The sequence below is a fragment of the Microtus oregoni genome, unplaced genomic scaffold, assembly GCF_018167655.1.
Source record: "Microtus oregoni isolate MIOR12 unplaced genomic scaffold, Mior012 000008F_ref0000371, whole genome shotgun sequence".
Classification (NCBI taxonomy): Eukaryota; Metazoa; Chordata; class Mammalia; order Rodentia; family Cricetidae; genus Microtus; species Microtus oregoni.
In genome coordinates this window covers 43,389,994-43,413,318 of record NW_024543067.1, presented here as the reverse complement: position 1 = coordinate 43,413,318, position 23,325 = coordinate 43,389,994, and the positions used below count along the sequence as shown (strand labels likewise).

The window sequence follows — 23,325 nt, the reverse complement described above, 5'->3', positions numbered from 1 at the left end:
CCCTTTCCACACTTTGAATAGTTGAGATTTTGTTTTGCTTTTCATTTCCCATTTCTTCTCCCTTTCCTGTTCATTCATTTTTCAAAACTTACTGGTTTATGGCTGAAGAGATGGTTAAGAGCACTCGCTGCTCTTTCAGGAACCCTGTTTCAATTTTCAGTGTCTATATGATGGCTCACAACTGTCTAAAATAAAATATTCTGGTTTGGGGCACCAGTGAGATAGCCTAACAGGTAGACACTTGCTTGACAGCCTAAGTACAATCCAACGAACACACATGGTGGAAGAGAGAACTGACTTCTTTTGACCTTCATTATACACCCATCGTGACAAGCATGCCTAAACACACACACACACTAATCCAATAAATACTCCTATTCCACTATTCCTGTTGTTAGAATTTGGGGTATGAAATATGGGTATGGAAAGTGGTACTTGGCTTCTACTTTATACTTATTGTTATTACTATTACTTTGACTACATTATATAAAATGCTCTCCCTCTGAGCTCCTTTCCCAGTTAGGGAAAGAAAACATCCAGCTCTGTAGCCAAGTTGCTCTTGCCTGGAGCTCAGTGGACACTTTAACTCAAGGACTATGGGAGAGAAAAGCTCAAGTTGATGATACACGTGGACACTGCTGGAGAGAAGGAGCTGCCAGTTATCCACGCCTACAGCAAACGTAGAGAGAAGCAAGAACACTGTACACCACATCTAAAGGGGCTATTGCATAGACTGCTCCCATACCCACACATTATTAACAAGAAAGACTAAAGGAGTACTTAGACAGGAAGTACCCAGTGGACTTGGCTGTTTACAACACATCTGTCTCATCTGTAAGACTCCAGTCCTGGGAGATGCACAACAAAGAAAGCAGAACTCTCAAGCTGTGACGTAACTATGCCAACCTCTATAGATATCCACCACGTCCATCAGTCAAGTAACAGGGAAACCACACTACAACTCCAACTGGAAATACATGTAATAGCAAAATAATGCAAGGGTAGCCTCAGCTAGTTAGGATTTCTATTGTTGTGATATACCAATATGACAAATAACTTTGGGTGGAAAGAGCTCATTTCAGCTTGCAAGTCTTAGGTCACACTCCATTACTGAGAGTAATAAGAGCAAAAACCCAAGGCAGGAATCTGAAGCTGAGGTCATATAGCAGTGGGTTTCAACCTGCAGTTTTGACCCCTTTTGTGGGAGGGTCACATATCAGGTATCCTGCATGTAAGATATTTAAGCTATGATTCATAACAGTAGCAAAATTAAGGTTAGGAAGTAGTAATGAAATAATTTTATGGTTGGGGGTTACCAAAACATGAGGAACTGTGTGAACAGTTGCAGCATTAGGAGGGTGGAGAATCACTGCCATAGAGGAATTCTGTTTGCTAGCTTGTTCTTCATGGCTTACTCAGGACCACAGACCAGGGGTGGAACAGGCCACAGTGAGCAGGTCCCTCCCACACCAAAAATCAATCAAGAAAATGCCTTACAAATTTACCCACAGGCTAGTCTGGTGGGGGGCATTTTCTCAGTTGAGGGTTCCCTCTTCCCAAATGATGCTAACTTGGGTCAAGGTGACATAAAACTAGCCAGTCCTAGTGTGCTCTTTAAAGAGGTTATCACAGAGAAGTGGAAGGCGTGTCCATCTCCAAAATGCATAAATCTCAACACAGAAATACAAGTAATATTAAAAACAAAGCAATATGACATTTCTAAAAGGTCATAATTCTTTAGCAACTGACTCCAAAGATACTGTAGAAAATGAGATGGTAGGTAAAGAATTCAAAAGAGTAATTTTTAAAAGAATTAAGAAATATAAAAAAAACTGAACAGTTTAACAATAATAATAAAATTTATAAAATAAGAAATTTAATAAAGAGAGAAATTTTGAAAAAACAAATTTTGGTAATAAAAAACTTACTAAGTGAAATAAAAGCTGAGCAGAAAGCCTTACCAACTGACTGGATCAAGCAAAAACCAAAGTATTTCAAGGCTTGAAAACAAGGTGGAAGAATGAAAACTCCCAGGAAATAATAAAGACTAAAAAGGATTATGAACAGAATATGAATAAAATCTGGGATGGGATTAAAATAACAAATTAACGTTAAGTATAGAAGGTAGCATGGAGATATAGATTAAAGGCAAAAAATAAAACCCAAACCAAAAAGAACCCTACTCAATGAAATAGGAAATTCCCAAATCTGGGGAAAAAGAGAATATTGATTTAAAAAAGAAAGCATTTGCACCTAAGCCAACATAACTAGGTAAAAATTGAAGAGTACAGAACGAGAAAGAATATGAAACCCACAAGGGAAGTGCCATTCTCCCTGATATAGTCGGCTCCAACCAAAGGAAAAAGCAAAACAAACACAACCCTGGCAGATCAGATCCTTATAACCAGGATAGGCAGCTTCAGAATCAAGAGACAGAGAAAGTACTTTGAAGATAACCAGACCAAGGGACTTCATGACTCCTAAGCCAACATGACAGAAGATGAAGAAATCCCCACACAGAAGATGAACAGCTTCAAGAGCACGGGTGAAAGATTGCACAGAAGAGTACTAAACAAGTATTAGAAAAAAATAAAACAATAGGACAATTACAAACAAAATGATTACTGTGGACCTTCCCACAATAACCTTGAATGTAGTCTTAATTCTTTAATTAAAACACACAGGCTGCACAGGACAGTGGTGGTGCACACCTTTAATCTCAGCACACCTTAAATCTCAGCAGAGGTGGGTGGGTGGATCTCTGTGAGTTCAAAACCAGTCTAGTCTACAGAGGATTCCAGAAAAGCCAGGAGTACACAAAGAAAACTTGTATTGAAAAACCAAAACCAAAACAAAACAAAATGCAAAAAACAAAAACCCCTCACAAGCTGGCTGGCTTAAAAACAACACCTGTTTTCTACCTGTAAGAAACATTCCTTGGGGGCTGGAGACGAGGCTCAGAGGTTAAGACACTGGCTGCTCTTCAAAGGTCCTGAGTTCAGTTTCCAGCAACCACATGATGGCTCACAACTATCCATAATGAGATCTGGTGCCCTCTCCTGGCATTCAGGAATAGATGTAAGTAGAACACTGTTTACATAATAAATAAATTTTAAAAAATATTCCTTGGTCCTTGGTGCCACCAGGGCCATATTGATTTGGGTGGCCTGTGCTGCCACTGGGCCCATGATAATGTCCGGGCCAGAGCTGCTGCTGTGGCCCATGTCTGGGTCTATGTTCCTGCTGCAGCTAGGGTCTGTGATGATGTCCATGGCCTGAGTTGTCACAGAAGGTCATAGGAACCATGCTGGTGGGAGAGCTGACTCTGTCCCTTGCCTGAGGGGGTGGGAAGGGGGCAGAGCCAGTGGCCCAGACTGAGCAGCTCAAGTACCACCTAGAGCCACATGCTGAGCCTTCGGTTGACCCATGTTAACATCTACCCCATCTATGACCTGCTGGAGCGTTTGAAGGGAATGGTCCTGCAGAATGATAACTGCAGGATCTCCATAACTCAGGGCAACAGCAGGATATCCAAGAGGAGTTTCAGTGAGGGTCCAGGGATGATGGTGTCACAGAGGCCTTGACCCAGACCAAGGACTCGCTGCAATGAACATTCTGTGGATGGTGCTGATTGGACAAAAGGGTGTACTGTGTGACACACGGTAGCACCCAATGCCACTAGCATGAATGAAGAGGTGTTGGTAAGACGGAGGAGCAAGGTGGTTTTTTTGGTTGTTGTTGTTTTTATTGTTTTTTTGGGGGGGGGTATTTTGGGGGAATGCTGCAGGGGTAAGGGGCCGATATGGAGGGACCAGGTGAGTGGGATTGGGGTACAGAAATTCCTAAAGAATTGTTGGGAAAAAAAGGAATATTCCTTGTCTGCAAATAAAAAAAGGGAAAAAGGTAAAAAAAAATAAAGTAAAAGAATTAAAAAATGATATTCTAAACAAATGAAACCTGGAAGCAAGCAGACGCAGCAATATTGATATCATATAGGGCAGACTTTGAGTCATAATTAGTCAGAAGAGATTTGGTAAAATAAAATACACACACACACACACACACACACATCAAAGTCAGGCTACGGTGGCACATGTCTTTAATCCCAGCGCTTGGGAGGCAGAGGCAGGTGGCTCTCTGAGTTTGAGGCCAGTCTGGTCTACAGCCTGGTTTAGGACAGCCAGGGCTACAGAGAAACCTGTCTCAAAATAAACAAACAAGTAAATAAATAAATAAAAATGTATAAAAAGATATGACCGTTAAAGGCTAGGCTCACAACCAAAAATATAAAAAGATATGACCATGAACAATATATACAAAAGCCAGTAAATAATGAATAAATAAAAATATATCAAAAGATGCAGCCATGAACAAATATATACCAAAAGCCAGCGTATTCAATTTCATAAAAGCAAACATTTCTGACATAAAGACACAGATTGACTCTGACAGGGAAAGAGTCGGTGACTTTAACACCCCCAACTTTCCACAAACGGTAGGGTGGTGTACTCCTGTGACCCCAGCACTCAGAAGGTGGAGAATCCAGAAGCATGCCATCCTTGGCTATAAGAGACTCTGTCTCAAAAATAGAAACAAAACAACCAGTTCTGGCAAGGGTGCAAGTGAAATGCAGTCCTAATACACTATCAGGGGAAGTGACTTTATTGTCTGAGTACAGTGGTACCTGCCTTTAATACAGCACTCGGGAGGCAAAGGCAGGTGAGGCTGAGGGATACAAAGTAAGACCCTGTCTCAAATATATACCCAGTAATAAGCAGTTCTTAATAAAATAAAAACAGAATTGTCACATGACTCAGCCATATCACAGGTATGCGTGTTTTTCACTGATAGAAATCTAGCTCAGCATACAACAGATATATCTCATTCTTATCGTGGCATTTTTCACAACACTGGAGTCACAGACTGACCTCAGTGCCTACGAAGATGGAGACTGATACACCCTGGTAGAGTTCTATTCAACACAGATGAATACAATGATGCCACCTGCTGAGAATGCATGAAGCCAGAGATTATGTCAAACGAAATTAGTAGACTTGGAAGTGCAAAATCACAGATGTTCTCTCTCACGTGAGACCAAATGGAGCATATTTGGAAGAGGCAACAAGAGGGAGTGGAAAGAACAAGCGTGGGTACCTCCAGACTGGATTCTTTCACCATTGTTGCCAGTATTGCTCTGCATCGAGGGCCAACCTATTAAAAAAAAAGATTATGGTAAACGTCTGTTATATTTTCTATAGCATAAGCACGACATGCTACTCAGGTGATGAAATGGCTGAAACAAACCTCATTTGAGGAAGGAGAGACCAACACTAGATTAGGACAGGTGAGTATGGAAGCAGGGTCATTCTAACAGCGCAGTTTTTTTAAAAGAGCCCATTCAGTGTTTGAAAACTACTGATGATTACCTGTTGATTGTTTCAATAAAGAGCAAGAGTGACTCTGTATCCCTGAGACTAGACGACCTAAAAGTAAGCAGACAGACAAAAGAGTATAAATCCCACAGAAACAGACAGGGCCAGAGTCAGAGCCAGAGCAGACGCGCTCGGAACAGCTGACAGCTTTTTTTATTGTTGTTTCAGAAAGGAGGTTCCAATAGATCAGGCTTCCCTTCTTAAAAAGGGATTTCAAGTTGGAGATATGCTCATGTTTTAGAACACATGCTTAGCTGTGTGAGGTCCTAGGATTGATCCTACACACAGTAACTAAACAATAAATGATAAAGTGGTTTATGAGGATTAGCTAAAATTAAATACACACGCGCATACGCACATACAGTACAGCCTTAACAAAGAATGATCCACTTGTAGTTCATTTTTCGATTTTTTTTTCTTGGTCATCCATAGTGGGTCCTGACCCATGACCTCATATATACTGGTCAAGTGAACACTGAGTTACGGCTCTAGCCTCCCCTACTCACTGTTAATGAAGATCTCCAATATACTCTGTGACGGGCTGCTAGAGGTCAGCTCCAGACAATGTGCAAAGCTGGACAGCGCCTTGCTGCGGACAGTAGGTGCCTTGTCTAAGCAACGATCAAATATAATTTCTTGCACAAAGAATTTGTGCTTTAGAAACTTCTGATGCTCCAATGACACAGTGTCATCCGCCTCTCTTTCAGGTAGCTCTAAGAGAGCTAAAGCAACATCAAGAGTGAAAACCCGGTGTGGAATCTGCCAAGGCAGAATCAGAGGAATCCATCAGCAGTAGTAAGAACCAAAGCAAAGATCTCGTTGGCATTCAGACCTGGCTGTCACCTGGTGCTCAGAGCCAGGGCCCAAGCTTTTATACAACCCATCTCCTACCTTAGAACTCCGTGAATATTTGTAAAGCCAGGCAACGAATGTAGTATATGACTCAGAGGGAAGTTTATTAAGCAACTGGACCAGGGACTGTGCTGCAAAGGTCCGATACTCTGCTTTATCTACCACCTGGAACACAAAAGGAAGCTGACTGACCATCATGCTGTAGCTGTAAATTAGCAAGTGGGATCAACTTTAAAGATTATTATCTTTAAAGACTGGATAAATGATGATCAAATTTTATGTTCTGTACCCCACTGAAAAATAAACTATAAACCCCTGGAGAAAAACACAATTTCAGAGACTATGAACCTCTACAGTAGTTACGGTTCAAATGAAAAATCATTTGCTTAAACAGTACCATAAATTTATGAAATACCAGTAAAATTTTGAGAATGAAGCTAGTGAGACGGCTCAGTAATTAAGAGTGCTCTTGTAAAGGATCTGGGTTCGGTTCTCAGCACCCACATAGGGACTCCTAATTGTCTGTAACTACAGTTCCAGGAGATCCAGGACTCTCTTCTGGACTCCATGAGTACCAGGCAGACATAGGTGCACATATATACATGTAGGCAAAACATGCAAACACATAAAATACTTTTAAGAATTGAACACTATTAATAACTGATATTAGTTTGTCTTTTAGATAGTAAATATTTTACTTTTGTTTGAAAGTTCTTATCCTTTATAGAGAAATACACTGAAATACTATGAATGAAAGAATATGATGGAATTTGCCTCAGAAGAAAAAAAAAATAGTGTGCTTGTATGTCCAGGATATACAAACAAAAGAAAACTGATAAATTATGGGAATGTGCTGAGCCACACCATTCTCCCTGTTCCTGTACATGTCTATCATTTCCAAAAATAAAAATTTGATATTTTAAAAGAACATTTTGTTAGCTGGGTATGGTGGTGCTTGCCTTTCATCTCTGCACTCAAGAGGCTAAGAGCGAGAGGGTGGCAATTCAAGCCTACCTTCGGCATGTAGGAAGACCCTGCCTGAGCACACCCACAAAAAACCAGGAAAAACCCATACTGTTTAAAAGAGAATCTATTAAAAAGCTACCTTTGGTGAGGCTCAAGAACAAATACACAGGCGCTTATCGTTGCATGTGTAATACTTACATACTGTAATTACTAGAGCACACAGTACCTTGGCACAGATATGCTGCAATAAAGTACCAAGGACTGGGAATACGCTTTCTTGTAGTTCATCCACAAGTGAGCTATTTCAAATAAAAACACAAACCAGTTACAATGTATCTATGATGACAACCTAACAGTCACTTCTTATGTCTGTGCTCAAAAACCAATATTTGAATATTTTAGAACCTCAAATATTAAAGCCAACATACCCTTTGGGCTCTGCAACATCGCTCACAGGTAAAGGCATTTGGCACACAAGTCTGGCAAGCAGTTTGATCCCCAGAACCCATTTAAACATTTATTGCAGAATATTAGTTTAAGGTATGTTACATTTGTTTATGCTATGGAACATTTGTTTAATGATATAAAGATGTGTTTATGCTTTATTTGTTTGACTCTGTGAAGCTGTGATTCTTGGCTTGTATAAAACACCTGATGGAATAATAAAGAGCTGAACGGCCAATAGCAAGGCAGGAGAAAGGATAGATGGGGCCGGCAGGCAGAGAGTAGAACTAGAAGGAGAAATCTGGAAGGGAAGGAAAGAGAAAATAAAGAGAGAGAGAAGGCTACAGGAGCCAGCCACCCAGCCAGCTATGGGGGAAGAGTGAAAGTAAGCTATACAGAAGTAAGAAAAAAAGAAACCCAGAGGCAAAAGGTAGACACGATAATTTAAGTTAAGAAAAGCTGGCAAGAAACAAGCCAAGCTAAGGCTGGGCCTTCATAAGTAACAAGTCACCATGTGTAATGTATTTGGGAGCTCGGTGGCGGGCCTCCTCAAAAAGCTAAAGGAGTAAAAAAAGTAAAACAACTATCAATGTGTCAACGTGAGGTTAGATTTTTTTTAAAAAAATCCAACAACAAACATTTAAAGGTTTTAAGGTAGACTCCACAAAGTTGATTTCTGACTCCCACATGTGCCTGTGGCATGGGCAGGAGTGCGTGTCAGCACACACACACACACACACACACACACACACACACACAAACTAAAAACCGTAAAAACAAACTATTTCTTTTTGACTTTTTCAGTAAAATAAAGATACATTGCAACAGATTAGAAAAACATGCTTCTTATGCAGTTCCCTAAAGAGTTATCGCTGAGAAGTTCAGTCATTTAGAGGACAAAATTCAATCTTCATGGGCTCTTCTACTTATAGTAATTTTCACAGTAAGATGTAAAATACGTCACGTAGGATAAATACATCACTAGGACTCAGTGTTGGCTTGTGTCAGTTCAGTGAGGTGCTACTATCAATGCATTCTCCTGATTTACTCTTGGTTTGTACTATTACATAAATATTCTCTGGCAATATGATAAACTCTACTTATTTACTTTTGTTTTTTTCTGAGACAAGGGTTCTCTCTATGTAACCCTGGTTATCCTGGAACTCACTTTGTAGACTAGGATGGCCTTGAACTCAGAGATCCGACTTCCTTTGCCTCCCTGGTATGGGGATTAAAGGCATATGCCATAAATTCTTATGGAAAAAACAATGTTGTTTCTATGTAACATATCCTAGATATTTGATGTGTTAAAAATTCTTTTCCATAAAGCTAGTCAGTGAGTTGGCTCAGTGGGAAAAGGCACCTGCCAATAAAGATTAATGCGCTGAATTCAATCACTAGGACCCACATGGGGGAAGGAGAGAACAGATACTTCCAAGCTGTCCTCTGGTGTTCTTATGTGTGCTAAGGTATACACACACACACACACACACACACACACACAACAAGAAGAAAAGACTATCCTAGCCAGACAGAGGTGGTTCCCACCTGCAAACCAGCACTCAAGAGGCTGTGGCAGGATTCTCACCAGGCCCAGCCCAGGCTGGTCTACAGAGTGAGTTTTAGTCTAGCTGAGATAACAGCGAGAGCCTGAGTCAAATCATCAAACCAAACAAACCAACCCTATCAAGAGACAAGGTAATACCACCCAGTGCCAACATCTCCCACCAAACCACAGGAAGCAAGCCCGCAGCATGAGCATGCTGACCTGCACACATTCACTTTACACTGCATGCCAATACCCAGGGATGGAGGAGTCACAAATGGAAGACACAGCAAAGGGACCTTTTCCAATAAAGCCAGGAGAGGACTTTTAAGAGGAGCTAAGCAATTCATGGCAAAAAAACAAAAAAATAAAACAAAAAAAAAAAACAAACCCATAAGACTATCAATTATTATAAGAAATTCAAAACAATTTACTTACTTTCATCCTTCAGCAAGTACTTTCTGTTGTAGAGGATGGAATAGAAAAGTGAGAACAGAGAAAAATGTGCAAGAAACAGAAGTGCAAGTAGAGAGAAACAGTGGAAGAGGAGGCAGACTTTCTGTTTTGGAGAGGAAAATACCTAAGCAGACAATGACAGAAAAGGGGCAGCCATCCTCCCAGCTGACTGCACAATGGATGGAGTCTGGCCCAGGAATGATAAATTGACTCTGTCCTTAACAATGCCCTAATACAGAAGTTGTCACATGGGAACAGGCACAGGAAACAGACTGGCTACAATGTGCTTAATTTTGACCATCTAAACCACCACTGGGTCTGACACCCCTATGCCACAAGTGTCAGACAGATACTTTGGCTAGTGCAGGGCCCAGACTATCAAGGAAGAGTGACAAAAACCAGAAATTCAAGATGCATGCACATTACCTGATAAATTGGACCGCCTGGTTTCTAGAGCTAATGGCTTGTGAAGTTATTGCAAGGGGGCCATAACGGGACCTTTCTCCTACTTCTAACATCAATATTACATTTAGGATTTGACGGAAAATAGAACCAATAACCTAGAAGAGAAAATAAGAATTGATTTAAAGTATGGCAAAGAATCCAGTGGCATTAAAGCTTTTGCTTTTGAAAACTAAGGATGTTATACAAAAACCATTTGCTTCATCTTGGAAACTTAGTAATAATTTATGGAGCTACCAAATATTTTTGATAGCTACTGGGTAATGAAAGTTAGAGAGCAAGCAGAAATAGTGACATTTTATTACGGAAACAGTATCAAGTCCTGAAATGATACACTAAGTCAAAATGGTATCCCAGGCAGCTGCCCCTTACCCACAGAGCATACTGTTAAGACACTTCCCCAGTGATGTCTAAAACTGTGGCCATTAATAATCCTGTAGCAGTTTTCCTGCAGAGGCATAACTACAACACAACCAATTTATCAGCCCACATTAAAGGTGGGCAGGCATGCAGCTTGCCTATAATGCTAGCATTCAGGTGGACACAAGGGAGCCCCAGGACAAGCTGCTAGCTCAATTAACCACAATACAGATGAATAAGAATGAGATGAACAAAAACTAACAAGTAAAACAATTATAATACACTATAATAAAAAGATATGTGTTCTCACCCTGAAAATATGACCAGTGGTCACTTCTTTTAGCAATACACAATTTCAGCTAGCCAAAGACAAATGGATTATCAAACATCTCTGCATTATGTGGTCTGTCTACTTTCAATTCAACTAGGAAATCAGAATACACTTCTCCCCTACCTTATTTCCTTCTCCATGGGTTGGGGAGCACAGCAAATACAATCCATAATAGGCCAGCTCTGATATGTATTTTACTCCAGTAAGGTTCCTAAAGAAAAGGGAAAAGCCTGAGCTAATGGATTTGATTATAATAGGAATATTCAACTGCCCATTAAGCCTTCTCCATTCGTTTATTTTATTTTTGGATGCAGTATCCCTGTGTTGCCCAGGCTGCCCCTGAACTCCTTAACTCCAAGTACTGAAGGGCCTCAGCCTTCTAAGCAGCTAGCATACTTGTATGCAACATCAGCATTTTCATAAGCCAAATTTAAATGAATAAATCCTGCTTATATACTAGTTAGAGTAAAATAGCACTTTAGTTCTGAAAAAAATCTCTACATTGCCATGTTTCAAGATTAAGGACTCACCTGGCTTGTGAAAGAAGAAATTTATGAGGAATTGGCTCAAAACTAGTTAATGCAACAAACACCTGGAAGACAAGTACCCAAGAAAGGTGTGAGTTTCTTCTACTCAGTAAATATGAGCTATTACTACATTTTTTTTGTAGTTAGCCACAAGTCTTGGGGATTTTCACTTACCTCTATACAAGTTTGTATACACTGTGGCTTTTCTTTAAGGGAAAACTTGGAAAGAAGCCTTAAAAAATTCTTTAGAAGATTAAATATGGCATTCCGTATTTGACAAAGGTCCTGGGCAGAAAAATAAATTTCCTCTTCCTCCTCCTCTTCCTCGCCTGAAAAGTCATCCTCCTGGACCATGGAAAATATACAAGTGACTGTGATGCTGTCTCACGTGCCTGTCCCATGGTTTCCATTAGCCCAAATGAAGTCAGTGTCAGTCATAGCTGGGCTCACCAGATGATCTGACTTTGACCTGGTCCTTGTGTTGGTCTAGGTATCAAAGGCCACAGTGATTTGCACTAGACTGCATACTATAGTTCCTTTAACTTTGTGTGTGTGCGCAAATGTGCTGACAGTCCTGTAGTGTGTGTGTGTGTGTGTGTGTGTGTGTGTGTGTGTGTATGTCTGTACATGTGCCGATAGTCCTGTAGCCCTGGCAATCCTGAAACTCACTATGTAGACAAAGCTAGTCTGTGTATCACCATGCACAGCTTGGAAATGTCAATTTATCCCACCTGCTTACCTGATTATCTTCTTTCCTAGGCAGTTTTCCTCTTTTTCTGCCCCTCCTATGAATATCCTTAGAACTCCGGAAGTGTTCCTTTTTTCTTTTTTGACTCACGTTAGATTCTTGAGGCCAGCTCTTCTTTAGAATCTGAATACACTTGTCAAACATCACAGGGTGGAATACTTGATTGACTACACTGCCTAGTCATCAGGAACATAGAATGTGCATGTTAGGTTTTGTTTTTTGTTTTGTTTTAAAGATAGGGCCTTGCTAACTTGAAATTCATAAACCTCCTGTTTCATCCTTTGGAGTGCTGAGATTACAGGCATGCAACTCACTCCAACAGTGTAAGCTAGTTAGGTTTAATTGTCTTAAAATATGTATATTAGGCGAGGGAGATGGCTTAATGTAAAAACACATGCTCTATAAGGATCCCCAGAATTTACATAAAAGCTGGGCAGGCATAATAGCCTGCCTGTAATTCCCCACACACGCAGACAGGGATCCCTAGGACAAGTTGCTAGCCAGCTGAACTGACCAAAATTGATACGGAACCGTGAGCTCTGGGATCAGAGACATCCTGTCTTAATAGAGTAGGGATCTATGAGGAAAGTCATATGACGCTAACTTCAGGCTTCATACACATGTGTACACATTTATCATAAGTATTCAAACACACATGCACACACACATACACACAATATGCATTAACAACAGATGCAAAGTTTAAGAAGCAAGAGATGGCCTTTCCATCTGACCCTGAGGAACTGGTGAGGCGTCAGAAAAATGTGTCATTTTCAACTTCAGTCCTAGAACAGGGTAAAAAGTATATAATAACTGCTCAGCTGTATGGGTTAGGAACTAAGTGAAAAGTCTGTCATGTTCAATACAGAGCCAGTCATCACAGGCTTAAGAATATACACAGTATCAACAACATAACATTTTCAAATATTTTTTCCATTCAATTGGTTGCATATAAACGTGGAACCTATAAACACCGAGGGCCAGATGTATACATACCTGGTATTTCTAGTAGCAAAAAATAGAGGCCAGCAGCATGAAGGCCATATTCTCGATATCGTACACTGGCATCTTTTTTATGTGCTTCCTGGACGAAGTGGCAGAATAACGCCACCAGTGTATTAATGGAAATTTTATTCTCAATGAAGAAGGTCCAGATGCTCTGGGAGGAAAGTGCAAATCACAAAAGTCAGTAATTAGATGAACTGGAAAAAGCCTACTGTTATTTACAAGGACCTAGCCTCAACAGAGACATGAGGAGTGCAGTCCTTAGCAACATGTGTGTATACGCGCGCGCGCGCGCGCACACACACACACACACACAGTCTAACTACTAAGTATAAGTGTCTGCCATTTCCAGAGAGAAACAAAAAACTAAGGTGTTCTGGTCTGATTTTAAAACAGCACCACGAGTCTGTGTATTAAGTGTTTGTTCCCAGCTGCTGGTGCCATACTGTAAGGCTGTGGAAGCTTTAGGGTAGGGATTGGCAGGCAGAAGTAGGTCCCTGTAGCAGGCTTTTGAAGATTACAGCCCAGGCACAGTTTGCGACCATCTCTGCTTCAGAATCCATAATGATGAAAGACGTACTGTAGCTTGTTTTCTGTTGCTGTGTAAACATAGTAACCAAAATCAACTGTGGGGAGGGGAGTTTATTTTGTTTATACTTCCAGGTCATAATCCATCACTGAGGGAAATTAGGGCTGGAACAAGAGTAGAAACTGAGGCAGAAGTCTTGGAGGAATGTTGCTTACTGGCTAGCTCTCTGCCCTCTGCTCAGCTAGCTTCTTATACAGCTACCCTACATAGTTATGGTATCAGCCACGGGACTGAGCCCTTCTATATAAACTAAAATCATGAAAATACTCCACAGACAAGCCCACAGCATTGGTTCCTTCCCAAGTCCATCGCATGTATGCACAACCACATAGGCCTTAAGCATCTTTTAAAAAAACAAAGGCTAACAAAATAACAAAATTCAGGAAATCAGACTGCATTTCTGCCTTCCTTCAAAAGATAGGGCAAAAAGCAGGGCATGTAGCACATGCCTTTAACCTCAGCATTCTCAAGGCAGAGGCAGGTGAACCTCTAAGTATGAGGCCAGCCTGGTCTACATAGTGAGTTCCAGGATAGCCAGACTAAATGGTGAGATCCTGCCTCAAAATCAAACAATCAGAGACAGTAACAAAAAAGATAGGGTAAGGGATAGGCAAAGCTGCAGAGAAGCCATGTTACACAGCACAAACTACTTTACAGACAAACTGGACATGATGGCATGTCTAAAATCTCAGTACTTGGGAGGCTGAAGCAGAAGACGGAATTTGAGGCCAGCCTGGAGGGCACAGCAAGTCCCTGCCAGAGAAGAAGAAAAAGGGGGAGGAAAATCCTTTTGTTTGTTCCTTCCTGGACAGTTATATTCTACTCCAAACGCACTGGGCACCTCCACGGACTGCACTATCTAGTCACCAGAACTCTGCTAGTGGCATCACCTGTGCAGAGGCGATCCCATGGCTGCTATCTAGTCTGCAACCTTCACATCCATTACTGACCACTCCCCTGTGGCCTTACTCAAGAGCTCCCCATTCCTACTATGTCCTCCTCTTGCCCTACCTAGTATGAGTTTTTTCACGTCTACTCACACCCTGATCCGGAACATTTTGCTCTTACCTTCTGGCTTTGTGATCTGCACTTCTACCTACCAGTCATGCCTTTCAAGGATCTTCAAACATAATCTCACCGTGGTTAAAGTCCTCTTCGTAGTAGTGTCGTTCTAGGGTTTCACAAGCAGTACTGGGAACTGAACCTAAGGCCTCATGCACACTGGGTGAGTAGCCCTTCTTTCTTATCTCATACATAACTTGGAAGTTTATTCTATCTAAAAATTTTTTTTCCTGTTTTGAGCTTTCCTTACCAATTTCCACAGCTAAACTACAGACCACACCATTAGCACTCAGTATATACTACCCCAGCAGTTTCTCAGGGAATCTCATGGTGCAGTTTTTCACACTGAGTCTGCCTATGGGGAAGAACATTTGTTCTAAACAGATCTACTCATGCCGTAAATTGTAAATAAATGCATGCTACTTAAAATAGAACCTCATACATAATCATGCCTTATTAAGTTTACCACATTCCGCAGGTGAAGCCCATTTATGCTGGCTAGTTTTATATTATCTTGACATAAGCTAGAGTTACTTGGGAAGAGGGAACTTGAACTGAAAACTTGTCCCCACTAGACTGGCCTGCAGGCAAGCTTATGCAGCATTTTCTTGACTGATGATTGATGTTGGGGGGCCCAGTTTGCTGTGGGCCGTGCCATCCCTCGACTGCTAGTCCTGATGCTGTAAGGTAGGCTGAGCAAACCATGGAGCAAGTCAGTAAGCAGCACTCCTCTGTGGCTTCTGCTCCAGGATCCCGCCCTGACTTTCCTCAGTGATAGACTGTTATTCCAAAGTGTAAGATGAAATAAACCCTTCCCCCACAAATTGCTTTGGGCATGGCGCTTTATCAAACCAAAAGAGATCTAATTAGGATACCATTAAAAATTACCTGTAATCTGTTCTCAGTTTAACTTACTGTCCTACGTCCACATGATTAGAAATTCCGAATGCCATCCATAGCACACGGTCACAATTCTAAACATTCCTTACATATTCCCACTATACCTCCACCTTAACCCTTTCTTCTAAAGTACTCAATGGAATGCTTAGCATTACTCTAAAGGGATGTTTAATTAGATGATTTATTCTTGAGCAGTCCTATCTGGCCTGGAACTGCAACTCACAGAGATCCACCTGCCTCTGCCTCCTAAACTGATATCAGAGTGGTGCATTATCACATACAGCCTATATTAAGGCTTTTTTTAAAATTCTGTTTCTTAGCCTTTTGGGTTTCTCTTTTTCTCCCTTAAAACACTTTCTTAAATTACATTTATGTGGTTTGTGTGTGTTTGTGTGTATGTGAACACTTATGACCAGATCACACAGCACAGGTATGAGGGTCAGAGGGCAATTACAGGAGGAAGTTCTTTCATTCAATCACATGGGTCCTGAGAATCAAACTCAGGTTGTTAGGAATGGTAGCAAGCACCCGTCTTTACCTGCTGAACACTGAGCATCCAGCCCTCTTACTGGCCCTTCTGGTGTTTGAGACATGATCTTCTCTATAACCTTAAATTTACAGCAACAATCAATCCCCTGTCTCATCCTCCCAAGTACAGGGATTACAGGTGTGTGCCACTATGACAGCTTATTTATTTTTATTTATTTTTTTAAGACAGCGTCTCACTATATAGCTCAGGATTTCCTGGAACTCCCTATATAGACCAGGATGGCCTCAAACTCACAGAGATCTGCCTGCCTCTGTTTCCTGAGTGCTAGGACTAAAGGTATGTACCAACATACTTGGCTGACCTTTTAAAAAAAAGTTAATGATCTCAACATCAACAAGCACACGGAGGCTGGAGAGATGCTTTAGTAGGCATAGCACTTGGCTCACAAAGCATGAGATGCCCGAGCTCAGACTCTCAGATAGCAGCGACAGGCAGATTCCTGAAGATGACTGGCCAGCTAGCCTAGACTACTCAGCAAACTTCCAAGTTAGCGAGAGACTACTAACTAACTCAAAGGAAAATGTGGAAAGCATCTAAGAAGCAGGACTAAGCTGCACTCTGACAGCTGTGACCTCCACCAGCACAGGAGGCAGAATAATGTTCAGGCCGTGTGTAAACCACCAACTACTTACTGCTTCAATACAAGCTTCCTTGAACTGTTGTTTCACTCTCGTGGCCTATTCACTTGGTTTCACCTATAAACTGCTATCATGAAAAGGTGGTCATGTCTTGAAAACAAAAATCACAGCTAGAGCCTCAAACCTTTTGGAGCAAAGCTACTAGGACAGTCTGATGAACAAAGTACAATTTTCACAACATTCTGACCCAAGAAAACTATTTTTAATTTAAACTATAATGACTCTCATCCACTGCAACACATAAAAGTGGGTCGCTTGATTGACTTCTTATCTTTTTACCTCTAGAGATCCGTTTTCTTCAGCAGCAAAGGGGAAAAGACTCCCATAAAGCGATGTGAATGCGTCTATTCCATTCTCTAGGATCTCTGCTACTATGTTGGGATCCAAAGGCTCAGTCTCCGTGAAGTCCAGTTCCCACACTGAGTTCACCCATTCTTAGGAGAAAATGGAGTAAAATTAGTAAATGCTCTCAAACAAGTAAAAAACAATCACCTTCAGATGTCATGTATATACTAGAAAAGTCACTATTCACATATATGACCACAGTCATACAGGTGTCATATGTAATAAAAGGAAAGCCATCATGATTGAGGAAACCTTTTGTAAATTAAGCATGGTGGTCAGGAGTAATCCAGGCACTGAGGCAAGGGATTACCACAAGTTCAAAACCTACCCAGAGCCACATGGTGAGTTCTAGAAGACACAGAAATGCTCAGGAAGTCCCTGTCTCAAAAATCCAAAACGACCAGGTGTGATGGCAAACATCTTTAATGCCAGCACTCAGAATACAGAGGCAGGAGGATCTCTGTGAGTTAGAGGCCAGCCTGGTCTACAAAGCAAGTTCTAGGACAGCCAGGGCTACACAGAGAAAGCCTGTCTCAAAAAAAAAAAATGGTTTACAACCATCTCTATCTGCAGTCCCAGGGGATATGACACCCTCTTCTGTAGGCACCAGGCATGCATATGGTACATAGACATATATGCAAGCAAAATATTCATTTACATAAAATAAAAGTAAATCTAGAAGAAAACATGTTTTAGATGTAACAGCTTCAGGAAATTGTTCTTGAACAAACTTAAGTGATCAAGTTTTCTTGTGAGCGCCACTGAGAAGACACAAGCACCACAGAGTGCATCAGCCTCTTCTCTGTGAAAATCTCATAAGCACGGTAATAAACCCAAATAAAACATACACCATTTCACTGTGCTCTTGGACAATAAAGTCTTGTGTCAAAGCAGAGAAACCACTTCCCAAAATGTCTAGAAGATACACGCTGGGCTTCTACAAAGATACTCAGTGACTCCCAGGCACGAAATGAGAAGAATGTGTGTCTAAGGGACAGCAACACAGCCTTCCCAGGACATTCCTCAACACACTTTTCTACCTAAATTCAACTCATTTTTCTAACCAGCTATTCCTCCGCCCCATCTAAAATTTGGTCCAGTTAAGTTTGTGACTATTTCTATCTCAAATTATTAGTCAGGAATATCTTTAAATTAATATTCTTTATAAGTTCATCATCACTTGGGAGGACACTTAGAAGGAACTTGGACAGAGCATGAACATAAAGACAGAACTAGAGATGAGGTATCACACTACGCTCAGCATGAATATAAAGACAGAACTAGAGATGAGGTATCACACTACGCTCAGCAACTTGGAAGTCTCCTCAGAGTACAATCTGTCCATCATCTTCTATACACTGGAAGTTTCAGTAGCCCAAGTCCTCTGCACAGCACTCCTTCCAAAGGCACACAAACTGTCTGAAAGAAGACACAATGGGGCTGGAAAAGCAATTCAGTCAGTGGTAAAGGGACAGCCACAAGCAAGACTGGGTCCGATGCCCAGAAAACTGAAGACTGGCCAGAGCTCTCTGAACGTGCAGCAATGTTTCAGTGCTCATCATAGGAGGTAGCTCAATACTGTCACTAGCATCAGCTCAAATCTGGAAGGCAATGACTGGCCCTCGTTTCAGAATCTTAGAAGTATCAGTATGACTTAAGTCATATCACTTCTAGTATTCTTGAGTCTCTACTTCATCTCTAAGATGTAATAACACCTACCAATTACACAAAAAGTGTTTTGTTGGTAGTGGTAGCAGTTTTTAGGGTTTTTGTTGTTGTTGTTGTTGTGTTTTGAAACAGGGTTTCTCTGTGAAATCCTGGCTGTTCTAGAATTTATTCTGTAGACCAGATAGGCCTCAATTTCAGAGATTGACTGTTGTAATAGGAGCGTCGGGGCTGCGTCCCCGGCACCCGGGCCACCTGGCTGGCTTATGCCCCGAAATAATTACATGGAAACTGTATTCTTTTAAACACTGCTTGGCCCATTAGTTCCAGCCTCTTATTGGCTAGCTCTTACATATTAATCTAACCCATTTCTAATAATCTGTGTAGCCCACGAGTTGGTTTACCAGGGAAGATCTTAACCTGCGCCTGTCTGGAGTGGGAGAATCATGGCGACTCACTGACTCAGCTTCTTTCTCCCAGCATTCTGTTCTGTTTACTCCGCCTACCTAATTTTATGTCCTATTAAAGGGCCAAGGCAGTTTCTTTATTTAACCAATGAAACAACAGATAGAAAGATGACCCTCTTCCATCAATTGACCTGCCCCTGACTCCTATGTTCTAAGCCTAACAGAAGTGTTCTACTGGAAGCATTTAAAATATTAAACAGGTAAAGTACCCCCTCAAAAGGTGGGTAGTGGTGAATATGAGCAATATACATGTAGGAAAAGATCTTAATAAAATTCAACCTTTTGTAAACAAGCATAAATTGATAAAAAAATAAAAACTAAAAGGGTTGGAGAGATGACTCAGTAGTTAAGAGTACTGGCTGCTCATCTAGAGGACCTAACAACCACAGAGCGGCTCACAATTCTCTGTGAATCCAGTCTTAGGGGACCCAACACCCTCTGTTAGCCTCTGTGGGAAATAGGCATGCATGTGGTGCACAAACACACACGAGGCAAAATAGCTGTACACATAAAAATAAAGATTAAAAAAGAAAAGGACTCTGGTGTCAAGTACCCTAGTTCCCATAAACGACTCTGCTCCTATTTAATTTTAGATTGCCATCAAATCATTTCATTTCCCATCTAATTCAAATCACTCCTCATCTAATTTTTTAGCTGCAAAAAGGAGATAACTCCTGCTTTGCTGACTTAAGACTAAGGAGGAAAAATACCCCTCGACACACAAAGAAAGTCTACTGAATTTTGAGTCCTATGGGAAAATGCTAGTATGCTAACTTGACCACTAAGTCACAGCTAACCTTTTCATTACTGTCACTACACCATTTTTGGGAAAGACAATGTGCATAAAAGACCAAAACATGTACTAGCTACAAACAAAACTCTCTATGAAACAACTATATTTTTTAATAATGCACGAGTCAACATAGTAATAGATAATGTGTGTACAACACTGAAGAGTAAACAGGAAATATAACTGGTAGTGAGGGGAGAGATGGAGGAAGGATGGCTTCTCTCTCTCTCTTTTTTTTTTTTTTTTTAGTTTTTCGAGACAGGGTTTCTCTGTAGCTTTGGAGCCTGTCCTGGCACTAGCTCTTGTAGACCAGGCTGGCCAAGAACTCACAGAGATCTGCCTGCTTCTGCCTCCCAAGTGCTGGGATTAAAGGCGTGCGCCACCACCGCCCGGCGAGGATGGCTTCTCAACTGGACATGAACACAGGAGGGCACAAGGAAAATAAATGCAGAAAGACAGAGGATATGGTAACAAGGCACGGGGCAAAGGAAACAGGTGTTTGGACTCTGAGTTGACAGAGTCAGAATCAGCATTAGTATTTGTTCATCAGGTACTACACACCAGGCAGTAAGTTCCTCTGTACAAAAGCCCTGTTTGATACTATAAACTACATTTGGCAGATGAGTAAACTGGGGTTTATAGGGCTAAACAATTTGTCCATTGGTAGCTAAAACAACAAACAACAACAACAACAAACTAACCAAAGAATCTTTGATGCCAAATGCTGACAGAGGTTTCTGTCCTGACCAGGCCCGCAGCCGTTCAGTCCCAAAGTAACACACAGAGGTCTATATTAATTACAAACTGATTGGCTGATTAGCTCAGGCTTCTTATTAACTCTTATATCTTACATCTTAGCCCATAATTCTTGTCTGTGTTAGCCACGTGGCTTGGTACATTTTATTAGTGAGGCATTCTCATCTTGCTTCATCTGTGTATGGGTGACGACTGCAGACTGAGCCTTTCTTCCCAGAATTCTCCTGTTCTCATTGCCCCACCTATACTTCCTACCTGCTTACTGGCCAATCAGCATTTTATTAAAGCAATACAAGTGACAAATCTTTACAGGGTACAAGATCATTGTCCCACAGCAGCCAAAGGTAACATGTGCTAGAAAAGCAGACAGAAGAGAAGAGAGGAAGTTCTGTGGCAAGAGGGCCAGCCCTGGGCCAAGGGGGAGAAGAGTCCTACTCTCATTTGCTCTCCACTGCAGCCTGCTTCCTGGCCTGACAGCCTCACGGGCAGCATCTCTCCTTCTGTCATGCATGGCTACTGAAAGGGTTCCAAGTCACAAGCTACTCCACTCCCTGCATACTTACTGTGAGGGGAATATGGACACAGTGTATGACCTGGAAGAGGTAATTACCCACACTGTGAACAAGATTAAAACTTTTTCACGCAGACCACTGGGAAGAGAAGCGTGAGCAGCAGTGCTGCGAGTGGGCCAGGCTGCCAGGAGGAGAAGTGTGAGCAGCAGAAGCCAGGACGACAGCAGTGGCCTCCAGAAGTTATCTGACCACCAGAGCCTCAGCCTCAACAAGATCAGAAAGAATGACCATCTGAGCCTTGGGCCCATAGGCACTCAGAGGAGTGATCACCATAGGCTCTCCTCTGCCTACACCTGAAGGAGCGATCAATGGAGGCATAGCTCTCAACTACAATAATTGGAGGAAAAGGGACAGGCCCCAAAACAAGGGCTCCACATATTCCGATTGGAGGAAGAGATGGGTAGACAACATTCAACAACATAAAGAGTAATACAGCATGACCAAATATTAGTGCTATATCACTAAGACCTGAACATTGCAACACAGATGAAGCAGAAGAAAATGACCTAAAAATAGCTTAATGAAGATGATTGAGACCCTTAAAGGGGAAAGGAAAAGATCTTGACCAACTCTACATCTGACAAAGGACTGATCTCCAAAATATACAAAAAACTAGACCTCAAAAGAACAAACAATCCAATAAAAAATGGGGTACAGACTCAAACAAAGAACTCTTAACAGATGAATCTCAAATGGATGAAAGACACCTAAGGAAATGCTCAACATCCTTAATCAGAGAAATGCAAATCAAAACAATTCTGAAATATACCCTCTTAAATGTGTCAAAATGGCCAAGATCAAAAACACTGATGACAACTTATGTTGGAGAGGATGTGGGGTAAGGGGAATACTCCCCCATTGCTGGTGGGAATGCAAACTTGTACAGCCACTTTGGAAATCAGTATGGCTATTTCTCAGATAATTAGGAATCAATCTAACTCAAGATCCAGTAATACCATTCTTGGGCATATACCCAAAGGATGCTCAGTCATAACACAAGGACATGTGCTCAACTATGTTCATAGCAGCTTTGTCGGTAATAGCTAGAACCTGGAAATAACCGAGATACCCCTCAACTGAAGAACAGATAAGGAAAATGTGGTATATTTACACAATGGAACAATAAAAAATATTGACATCTTGAAATTTGTAGGCAAATGGAACTAGAAAAAGCCATACTGAGTGAGGAAAGCCATACTGAGTGAGATAACCCAGACCCAGAAAGACAAATATAATGTATTCACTCATAAATGCCTTTTATGTTGTTGTTTTGTTTTTGTTTTTTGTTTTTTTTTTTCCCCCGAGACAGGATTTCTCTGTAGCTTTGGAGCCTGTCCTGGAACTAGACCTTGTAGACCAGGCTGGCCTCGACTTGCAGAGATCCGCCTGCCTCTGCCTCCCGAGGGCTGGGATTAAAGGCGTATGCCACCACTGCCCAGCTCATAAATGCCTTTTAGGCATAAAGCAAAAAATAACCAGCTTACAGTCTGCAACCCCAGAGAACGTAGACAACAAAGAAGACTCTAAGAGAACTATACATAGTTCTGTCTAGAAAGGAGAAAAAGATAAGATCTATTGAGTAAATTGGGAACATGTGGCGCATGGGGGACGGTGGAAGGAGGGTGTGGAAAATGTATAGCTCAATTAAAAACAATGAAAGAAACCTTTTTCACATGCACTACTCTATCATTAATGCCTTCAGCAAACTGTGGGCTCAGCTCTTACAGCCTTGCAGAGGCCCAGAAGCAAGAATTTGGCTTCCTATCAATTTTTCCTCTACGAATTCTCACTTGACACAGACCTTACACTTGCTTTCCAGTGATCGCGATAGGCCACATCATCTGTCTTCCCTCCTTTCCAGT

General features: G+C 41.4%; 1 protein-coding gene across 3 annotated transcripts in view; it reads right to left on the bottom strand.

The window, feature by feature from the left end:
* Window positions 1-23,325, bottom strand: part of Ncapd3 (non-SMC condensin II complex subunit D3) — an 83,675-nt gene that overhangs the window by 57,031 nt on the left and 3,319 nt on the right. For 2 of the 3 annotated variants that reach the window (XM_041657038.1, XM_041657036.1), the window contains exons 2-13: window positions 17,148-17,302; window positions 13,121-13,283; window positions 12,116-12,300; window positions 11,551-11,721; window positions 11,380-11,441; window positions 10,973-11,060; window positions 10,123-10,256; window positions 7,477-7,549; window positions 6,324-6,449; window positions 5,939-6,191; window positions 5,427-5,483; window positions 5,155-5,211 (exon numbers count right to left, since the gene is read on the bottom strand). In XM_041657038.1, the coding sequence (XP_041512972.1) occupies window positions 5,155-5,211; window positions 5,427-5,483; window positions 5,939-6,191; window positions 6,324-6,449; window positions 7,477-7,549; window positions 10,123-10,256; window positions 10,973-11,060; window positions 11,380-11,441; window positions 11,551-11,721; window positions 12,116-12,300; window positions 13,121-13,283; window positions 17,148-17,302 (1,524 nt within the window). Of the gene's footprint in view, window positions 1-4,928; window positions 4,989-5,154; window positions 5,212-5,426; window positions 5,484-5,938; window positions 6,192-6,323; window positions 6,450-7,476; window positions 7,550-10,122; window positions 10,257-10,972; window positions 11,061-11,379; window positions 11,442-11,550; window positions 11,722-12,115; window positions 12,301-13,120; window positions 13,284-17,147; window positions 17,303-23,325 lie in introns of those variants that run through there. The other variant, XM_041657039.1, reaches the window with a different exon arrangement.